This window comes from Arvicola amphibius, chromosome 2, assembly GCF_903992535.2.
Source record: "Arvicola amphibius chromosome 2, mArvAmp1.2, whole genome shotgun sequence".
Taxonomy (NCBI): Eukaryota; Metazoa; Chordata; class Mammalia; order Rodentia; family Cricetidae; genus Arvicola; species Arvicola amphibius.
The window spans coordinates 17,441,736-17,452,079 of record NC_052048.2 but is presented as its reverse complement, the minus strand read 5'-3'; the positions used below and the strand labels follow the sequence as shown (position 1 = coordinate 17,452,079).

The window sequence follows — 10,344 nt, the reverse complement described above, 5'->3', positions numbered from 1 at the left end:
GGTTTATGAGAGAAAATAGTACACAAAGGAGGGTAGGTAGGTAAAGGGGTTTAGTGTGGAAAGAATTACATTATGGGATATGAATATATCAGAACACCTTGTATGAAATTTAAAACCCTCAAGAAACTAATAATAAATGAAAACTAAAAATAGATGAAAATATATAATCTAAAACAATATATATACATATATATACACACATTGAGCAATATCTTCTTGCCTGTTGCTAAAATAATTTTATAGTATTATTTATAATTCCCCTTGATATTTAAGTTCTCTTCACACTTTTCATGTATATGCTTCAGAGCTCACTTCTAGTATTACTTTTCCCAGAATTGAAGAACTAATCTTTCACTCTGACAATGTCCACATGTATACAGTGTGCCGGTACACAAAGAAGTCAGAGCCTGCTGGTCCACTGCAGCTGGAATTATAGGCAATTGTGAACTGTCTGATATGGGTGCTTGAAAATAAAATTTGACTCCTTTGCATAAGCAGTACCTGGTGTTAACTACTGAGCCATATCTCCAACCCTTGAGTAATAATTGTAACAAAAACTTGTTCACGTGTCTGACATTTTCTTCCAAATCATGTTTGGATTATGTCAGGTTTTCTTTTTAAATTAGACAAAGTCTCTGTCAATTTCATCATATTCTTGAAGGAATCAACTTTTCCATTGGGCATTATGCAGAAATTTTGTTTTATTAATAAATATTACTAAAATATTAAAATCAATTAAAACCATATGTATTTTATAATATAGTTAATTTTATTTAGAATCTTAAATGCAATCAAATTTAGGTAATAAGATCACATTTTCGATGACTAAGATTTGTACATTTTTTTCTTAATGTATTATTTCATTTCTTTAGCATTGACCCTTATCCTAAATTTTTATCTCTCTTTTTGTTTGTCTAAGTTTTTGTAGCATGATTCCATTCATGGTAGCTTGAAAATCAAGCTTTGTTTCCTCATAGTTCAAGAGGATATACATGGAAATCAAGAGGCCAGTAGATTTGGATGCTGGTAAGCCTTCCCTTAGTAGGTCTTTTAGAAGGACCTGTTTCCATTAGCTTTATGCTATGTACACAGACTCTTGGAGCTTCTCCTCTTCTCAGGCGAACATGTCTTTACTGATTAGACTCTTGATTTATAACTTCATTTAGGTTTACTGATATCCTTTAAATGGTTACCTTCAAATACAACCACACTGAGCATTAAGAGTTCAGCATTTGGAAACAAATCAGTCTGTGACAGTCTTTATAAAGCAGCCCATTACTAGCTATTTCAGTGAGAATGTATATGTAGGAAATTGTGCAAATCACTTTAAACACATATTTTAAGGAATTCTTAGAGAATTTCACACACTGCACTTCAGTCATATTCACCTGGTCTCCTACGTCCTCCAAGACCCATTCTCTACTTCATATCTAACTTTATGTCTACTTTACAGTTTTTTTGTTTTAAAATTTGTCTGCATTTTATATACCAAACACAGTTCCCTCTTCCTCTTCCCACCCATTGTCACTCCTTCCCTCCAAACCCTCCCCCATTCACTTCTTCTAATGGGTAAGGCTTCCATGGGAGTCAACAATGCCTGGCAGCTTAAGTTGAGGCTCCTACCACGCCCCTTGCATCAAGGTTGAGCAAGGCATCCCACCATAGGGAATGGACTCCAGAACACCAGCTCAAATATCAGCAATAGATCCTTTTACCTTTTAGAGGCCCCTTAGTAAGAAGCAATATAGTCTCATTAGTTTTGCTTGTATACTTAACCAGTAATTAAAAAGTCATGTAATTAATGGAATAACTAAGGACAGTTTTGAGTTAAGAGTTTAAGGATATGGTGGCATAATTTTTGAGCATTTATTTTTTCAATTGAAAAAAATTATTTTTCACATAATATATTCTGATCAATATTAGCCTGTCCCAACCCCTCCCAGATTCTTCCCACTGCCTCCCCATCAACTCAACTCCATGCTGAACATTTATTAATAAAATACAATTATTTTCTAGGACATGATTATGAGAAAAACTTTCCTGTGTCTGAATTTTTAATTTTTCCTTCTGGAATTATTCATAATTTCTTAGTACATTCATATTTTTATTTTGCTTCTTTAGTTTGTAGGTGTCATGCATTCAATGGTATGGTATGCCATATGCATATTAATAAGTATATCATTGTTTATGGATATTGACATGTATCATTGTTTTCACTAGGAACGAGAGAAGCATGGTGGGAGAAAGAGAATTACCCTTGTTTAGTATGAGTCCCTTACTTGTTCAGTACAGGGTGGCCAGCCCTAAGACACACAAAAATCAAAGTGTTTCTATATACTTGTACACACACACACACACAGTATAATCAAGACAAAGAGGCTATTAAGATGAATCAGGAAGGATGAGCTCAAGACAAGTCATGAGGGAAGGACTAGATGAAGGAAAAAGACAGATAAAATAATGCAATTTTTTCAATTAGAAGCATTTTAAAAATTTTTAAAAATATGATAGCATTTTATGAAATAAGACATATTGATACTTATAATGGATTTTATCAAATCATGAGTAAATAATTCAGTGTGAAGAAAATTTCAACCATTTTATTTGAATGTTAAAAATGTCATTATACCTGCTAGTGACAAAACTAAGAAACATTCCATCCACTGAGGGGCCAGTTATTAGCACAGTCATAGAACATTAGAAAGTTCCCTGTCACTTCATCAGATAGTCAACAAAAACAAAAAAATCTAAAATTATAAATAGACAAACATTATATGTATATTATATGAGTTTTATTGGTTTTTCGAGTCAGGGTTCCTCTGTATCACAGGCTTAGCTGTCTGGGAACTCACTCTGTAGACCAGGCTGGCCTCGAACTCACTGAGATACACCTGCCTCTGACTCCTGAGTGCTGGGATTAAAGGTGTGCACCACCATCACCTGGCATGATTTTCTAATTACAAAAAAAAAAAAAACAAGTAACTGAGATTAGCATGTAAAATTCATGTAACATTTTATCAAATCATTCTGACTTCCCATTCAGTAACCAAAATCACTGTATATCCCACTATATATTAACCAGAACGTCCCATTCTGTAACAACAATCACTGTACATTATTTTATACCTTATCCAAGTGCCAAAACTGTGCATCTGAGGAGCCCAGCTTCTTTACATGAAAATTATTATGTGAGTGGCAAATATATACAAAATATCAATTATCTGACATAATAATGACACCCTATGTTATGTGGTTACCTTCAAACACTTTCACCTTCTGTTTTATGATGTCTTGTTTGCATTGAAAAGTCTTCAGGGACCAGAGAAAATAAGTTCAACACACACTTTATTATTTAGTCGATAAATGATATAACTTATAAAAATTAAATCAATATTTAAACACAACCCATTAGTCTAAGCTGTAAAAGTAAGACAGAAACAAAATATTGTATGGGGAAGGGTCACTTGTTGGTTCGCAGCTTCCCCCGGCTAGCTCAGCACCAAAATAATCACACAGAAACTGTATTCATTAAATAATTGCTTTGTTCTTTAGCTCTAGCTTCTTCTTGACTAACTCTTACATTTTAATTTAATTCATTTCCATTAATCTGTGTATTGCCACAAGGTTGTGGCTTACAGGATAAAATTCCAAGGATCAGTCTCCAGTGGCTCCGTGGCTTCTCTCTGAGTCCACCTCCTTTATCCCCGTATTTCGCTTGGTTTTCCCTGCCTACCTAAGTCTGCTCTATCAATAGGCAGAGGCAGTTTCTTTATTCATTAATGGTAATCACAGCATACAGAGGGGACTCCCACATCAAAATGTTGTTCATCTTATAAACTTACCATATTGTATGTTACTCACTCAAGAATCATTGGCCCTGAGCACAGGTTAAAAGACAGGATTTCTATTTCTCTCAATTCTTCAAAAGAATTTTAGTATTTACCTGTTTCATTCACTTAATGTAATTTTGATTGTCTTTCTATTTCTATCAAAAAACTAATGTGGAAAGACACTTTTATAAATCAAAAATATTATTTTTCATACTTATATATGTAACATAGAAGTTATACTAAATTTTGTTCCAATAACACACAGGTTGGTTGTCATAATAAATTCCTGGTTCCAGATGGCACAAAAAATTCCATACCGTCATATAATATTCATTGATTAAATTATCACTCGACACACTTTTCTCTTCTTGAATGTTGCTGGTGGAAATACAAAATTGTCCAGCTACTAATGGAGATCAATATGTCCTTTTCTAAAAAAATTGGAACATAATCTCAAGACCCAACTATATTATTTTGGGTAAACTCCATTCTTACACAAGAGCACTTGTTAAATGTAACATGAGGGCCTACTTGTTGGGTTTTCTGTCCTGTCCGGTTTCTGTCTTGTCTGTCAGGCCCCACAACTGCTTAGCCTCAAAGAAAATCACACAGAGGTCTCCATAAGTTATAAAACTGATTGGCCCATTAGCTCAGGCTTCTTATTAACTCATTTTTTATTAAAAATTTCCGCCTCCTCCCTGCCTCCCATTTACCTCCCCCTCCCTCCTCCACTCCCCCTCTCTCTCCTGTCTGAAGAGCAGTAAGGGTTCCCTGCCCTGTGGGAAGTCCAAGTTCCTCCCCACTCCATCCAGGTCTAGGAAGGTGAGCATCCAAACAGGCTACCCCCCCACCCCGCAAAGTCAGTATATGTAGTAGGATCAAAATCCAGTGCCATTGTCCTTGGCTTTTCAGCAGCCCTCATTGTCCGCCATGTTCAGGGAGTCCAGTTTTATCCCGTGCTTTTTTAGTCCTAGTCCAGCTGGCCTTGGTGAGCTCAGATTAGATCAGCCCCACCATCTTGGTTGGGTGGGCGCACCCCTCGCGGTCATGACTTCCTTGCTCATGAGCTCCCTCCTTCTGCTCCTCATTTGGACCTTGGGAGCTCAGTCCGGTGCTCCAATGTGGGGCTCTGTCTCTATCTCCATCCATCACTACATGAAGGTTCTATGGTGATATGCAAGATATTCATCAGTATGGCTATAAGATCTGGCTATTTCCGGCTCCCTCACCTCAGCTGCCCAAGTAACTAGCTGGGGGCATCTCCCTGGACACCTGGATTAAGGGCTCCATTTTAGGGTTGGCAAGAGACTTATTAACTCTTATCACTTATATTAGCCCATTATTCTAGTATATGTTAGCCACATGGCTCGGTACCTTTTTCAGCAGGGTAGGACACATCTTCCTTCTTCGGTGTCAGGACAGGACTCAGGAAGAATGGGCTTTCTTCTTTCCAGAATTCTCCTGTTGTCATTGCCCCACCTCTACTTCCTGTCTGGTTGTCCCACCTTTAATTCCTGACTGGCTACTGGCATTTATTTAAAACATAATTGACAGAATACAGAATTGTCCTGCACCAGTTCAACTATGCTCATTGTGGCTTTATTCATAAGAGACAGAAACTAGAACCAGTCCCTCAACTGATGATTAGATAAAAAGAAACTTATACATTTACACTTGTATACAACAATGAATTATTCAGATGTTTGTATTAAATGTCATCATGACATTTTCAGGCAAGTGGATGGACCTAGAAAAAAAATCATCCTGGGTGAGGTAACCCAGACCCAGAAAGACAAATATGGCATGTGCTCATTTACAAGTGGATATTAGCTGTTAATTAATAACCAAGCTACATACCACAGACCCAGAAAGGTCAGCTAAAGAGAAAGGCTATGTGACAATCACGAACCACTCTGAGAAGTGGAATCAGTATTTCTACAGGTGGACTGAGGGCAGAATGAATCAGGAGCTGGAGGGATCAGGTCAGGGAGAGGAAAGGCATGGATGGATAGTGTTTGAGGACTGCTGGGATTTTGGGATAATTGGGGATGGTATAGATACATAGTTCAGTGGAAACTTCCTGTAATCTGAGAGTGTGATTCTAGTGAGGTCTCCTAGTAGTGGAGCATATGAAGTCTGAACTGGCCATCTTTTGTATCTATGAGTCTTCCAGTGGTGGGATTCAGTTACATTCTGTTAAGTTGTTGCCTAAGAGGGTCTGAGGGAGATCCCAAAACAACCCAGGGCAATGGTAATAGAGAGGGTCACCTGCTAACAACTGACAACAGGCCCAGTTGTCAAGGACAACAGTCACATAGCTCATTGAATGTGGAGAGGTCAAGCTGGTGTCTCCATGGAGTCTTCATCTGGACATTTTAATTCTTTGACATGAGATCTGTAAGTTGTTCATTCATCATTAAAGAGACTACTCCAGGAGCAAATGGGAGCAAGTGCAGAGATCCACAGCCATATATTATGCACACACAGAGAGAGAAAGAGAGAGAGAGAGTGTGTGTGTCAGAGTCTAAACTGTAGGTCTCTAGTGGGTCCATCTTCTAGTAGATGTGGGAAAACTACAGAAGAGTTGGGATGATATAGGAAAACTATGGGTGGCAGAGATCAAGGACACTAAGAGAACATGACCCATCAAATAAACTAAGCAGGGCCCATGTGGGCTCACAGAGACTGAAATGGCAAGCATGAGGTCTGTGTGCATCTTTATCAGACACACTGAGTATGCTATGGCCATTAACCTGGTGTTTTTATGAGACTCCTAATACTAGGTGCTGGTGCAACTCTGAGTCTTTCCTACATATGAGACTCCATTTCTCCTATAGGATTGCCTTATCCAGCCTTAATATGAGGACTTTCATCTTTTCTTATTGTTTCTTTCTTGCCTTGTTTGGCAGTCATCTTTTGGAGGCATGCTCTTTTCTAAAGTAGAAATGGAAGGAGAATGGACATGGAGTAAGGGGAATGTGAGTAGGGGAAGTAAGGAGGAGTGAAGGTAAAAGGTATTTCAGTTGGGATGTATTAAATGGGAGGAACATCTATCTTCAATAAGAAAAAGACAAACCCTGATTCATGAGAGAAATAGGATATGTCTCCAGATGCAAATCACCTATTCAAAGTAGTTCTTCATTACAAAGCAACTCTAGAGAAGAATAAATTTAAAAGTGTGTTTATGACATTTACTTTCTATATGGTGTTAGGTTATATAAATGTATTTTATATAGCTATATTATATAGTTTCACATAAATGTTCTCAATCCCCTCTACTTTGTCACAATCTTTGCTGTTCTCTAGGGAATTTAACTACTACTGTGTATGTGAGTGTGTGTGTGTGTGTGTGTGTGTGTGTGTGTGCATGTGCACGCATGTGTGTTTGAGTGATATTATAAATATTGTAGGTTGGGGAGTCCGACTATAAAATTGCAAAGATAAAACATGTATGAGTAATATTGTATCTATAAAATAAAGGGCCCATATGAGATGAAAAATAATGTATTTGTATTTGAGACTGTCATTTCACTTGACATATAATCTTTATTGGAATCAACTTCCTGCAAGTGATAAATTTTTGTACCTTTATCTTTCTGCTTAAAATTCATATATCTATATACATATACATATCTTTCTGCTTAAAATTCATATATCTATATACACATACTTATATGTCCATTATCCTTTCAGATGTTGACAGACATCTGTGTTTATTCTATCACCTGGCTATTAACTCACCACTGAAATAAGCAGAGACATATGATTATTTTTGTGGTACAGCCATTTAGATTTAAATGTAATCACTACAGTTCACTGTAATATATTCTATAATTATCTTGACAAAGATTTCCAAAAACAAATTCTTCCATTCCTTGTGTGGTCATGTTATTTTTTTACACTCTTAAGATTAGAAAAAAATAAACAGTAAAACATATTCACCAAAGCCATTATTAGTTAATGTTCTTACCTCAATGCTTATGTACCCATGGATTTTGAAAGTCCTTATCATTTAAAATCTGTGAAAAATTTCAAGTGGGAAAATATCACAGGATGCTGAAGATTGGAGTTAGTGGAATATTTTCTATAAAACACTGATTCCCAAAGCAAACAAAATAAATCTATGAATCCATTTTATGTCCTTGACTAAACAACAGTCTTTTCTTGCCAAATTAATTCTAACACATGCAAGAAAACACTGTTGTTTAGTGTTTAGCCAAGGACACACACGTTTGTGTGTGTGTGTGTGTGTGTGTGTGTGTGTGTGTTTCATTGTTGTGAATTTTGCTTGACTTGGTGTTTGCATAACTCAAGTTTCTTAAGCTAGGAAAATTTAAAACTCAATTTATGGAGTATGGAAAAATGTCTGCAGCCATAAATGATCTTTACACCACTGTGAAAGAGTGAAATGGTTCAGTGTCACCAAGAATTAATCTTGCCAGAAATATTGGATACAAGTAGAAAATGTTGGAATAAATTCCCTGGAAAGTTTTTTGTTCAAAGCCTTCTCATTTTTTGTTTGTTAGCTAATAATTTGTTGAGTCATGTGCTGAAAAACAGCCTTTCACTGTTTTATTGTTCACAAGCTATTAATTAAGACACATGCTGTAGACACCAATAAAATCATCCACTGACACACAATTAATAAAAGCTCAGTGGTGTGGGAAGTCCTTCTATGTGTTGCTTTTATTGGTTAATGAATAAAGAAGCTGTTTTAGCCTGTGATAGGACAGAATAGAGCTAGTCAGGAAAACTAAACTGAATACTGGGAGAAAGTAGGTAGAGTCAGTGAGATGTCATGTAGCCACCAGAGAAGAAAGACACAAGCTGCAAGCAGGAACTTTGCCACGAGCCTTGTAGTAAAATATAAAATAAGGGAAATGGGTTAATTTAAGATGTAAGAGCTAACCATTAATAAGGTAGTGATAATAGGTCAAACAGTGTGATCTTCATGCTTAAACAGTTAAAACAAAAAGCATTATATAATGAACTATTTCCATAGACAATAATTGTATTTTTATATTATTAATTAATCATTTTAAAATCTTGAATAATTTACAGTCATTGAAATTTTATTAGTAAAATATTCTTACATGTAGATGTTTTATATTCTCATTCTTTTCAAAATTGTTTGCTGTTTCTATAGCACTTTTTACAGAATATAAGTATATTTAAAACACAAACATTGAGAATGAAGAGTACATTCTTATAAAAAAAATCCTCATTGAAATTATGCAAAATTATCCCCCAACTAGTGTGTTAGAGACACAATGGTCCAAATCCTTGGATCTTACACCTTAACACTGACAGTACCAGAAGAGAAGTCTGTCTCAGCTTACTGTTTCCCATAATCAGGACACATGAATGGAGTGATGGAAAAGCAATTATACCAACAGGGTAAAAATATATTAAAATATTTTTCTCTTTAAAGTCATAGCTCCAAAGTTGTACAAAAAGAGAGAATATAAAAATTACATACAGCAGGAGAAAGGCCACCACAGTTTTCAAGGCTTTTATGTGAGCTGTGGTGCTGGCATCTCGGGCACTTTTAGTAATGTGCTTTATCTTCTTCAGATGTTTCCACAGAGAGAAGAAGAGCAGAAAAAACATTGTCATGGACACAGTGAAAGGTATTACTGTGAACATAGTATTTGTTAATACAAGAAGTCTGGGAATGCGTGTAAAATTTTTTAGTTTGTCGCTGTAAGATACATTTGTATTGAACTTATCCATCCATGTATCTATTAGTATGTTTGTTACTAAAATATTTACAAACAAGAGGAACAGAGAAACAAGCAATGCTACTGTAATCACCTTTGTAAGTCTCCACTTTAGGTAGAAGAAAATGGAGTAAGAAAAAATGGCTACCTTGAGAAAGTAAAGGATGCTGAGAATGGTTGCTAGCCAGATGCTACAATGGTTAGAAATTACCCAGATAAGATTAGTCAGTATTATTGTTTTCATAAGCACTTCTACATCTGGGTACATTGATAATATCGTCATCATTAGGTACATTGACCACAGCAGAGTGATCCTGGAGATAGCCAGAGCAGTGAGGATCTGATCCACTGAAGAGATCTTTCTTCTCTTGACCCAGTCCATGATGTTCACCACTGCTATGAATCCATTCCCAAAATTCCCAGTTATGAACTCCACATTGAACATTGTTGCAAATATCACTTGTATAGCAGCATTCATTGTCTGAAGAGAATATTCTGTTTCTTAAATTCCATGAAGAATAGATGTTAATGCAATCATTTTGAATGCCATGTCTCAAGAGTTTTTAAAAATATACAGCATGTACACTCACTTCAGGTTTCTTATGTAATAATAAGCAAAGAAACCAGCAGGTTCAGTTGGCTTCTTGAAAGTACTGCATTTTCTAAGTCAGGCTGAGCTCCATCCAGATATTTGTTCCATAGCAGTCCAAAGTCTTATTTTCCTGACAATAAAGGACATGCTGAAATTTTATATGCTAACATGCAAATTCATACACATCTATTTGCATTATCTA

At 36.1% G+C, this 10,344-nt stretch overlaps 1 protein-coding gene across 1 annotated transcript; it reads right to left on the bottom strand.

Moving 5' to 3' along the window:
- Positions 1-9,089: 9,089 nt before the first annotated feature.
- LOC119806566 (taste receptor type 2 member 125-like) lies at positions 9,090-10,028 on the bottom strand. Its single transcript, XM_038318341.1, has one exon. It carries the CDS (start codon positions 10,026-10,028, stop codon positions 9,090-9,092), a length of 939 nt encoding a protein of 312 aa, XP_038174269.1.
- Between the last annotated feature and the right edge of the window lie 316 nt (positions 10,029-10,344).

Excerpts from the sequence above, each read along its gene's own strand:
- LOC119806566 (XM_038318341.1), bottom strand. The coding sequence starts at position 10,028 with ATGAATGCTGCTATACAAGTGATATTTGCAACAATGTTCAATGTGGAG.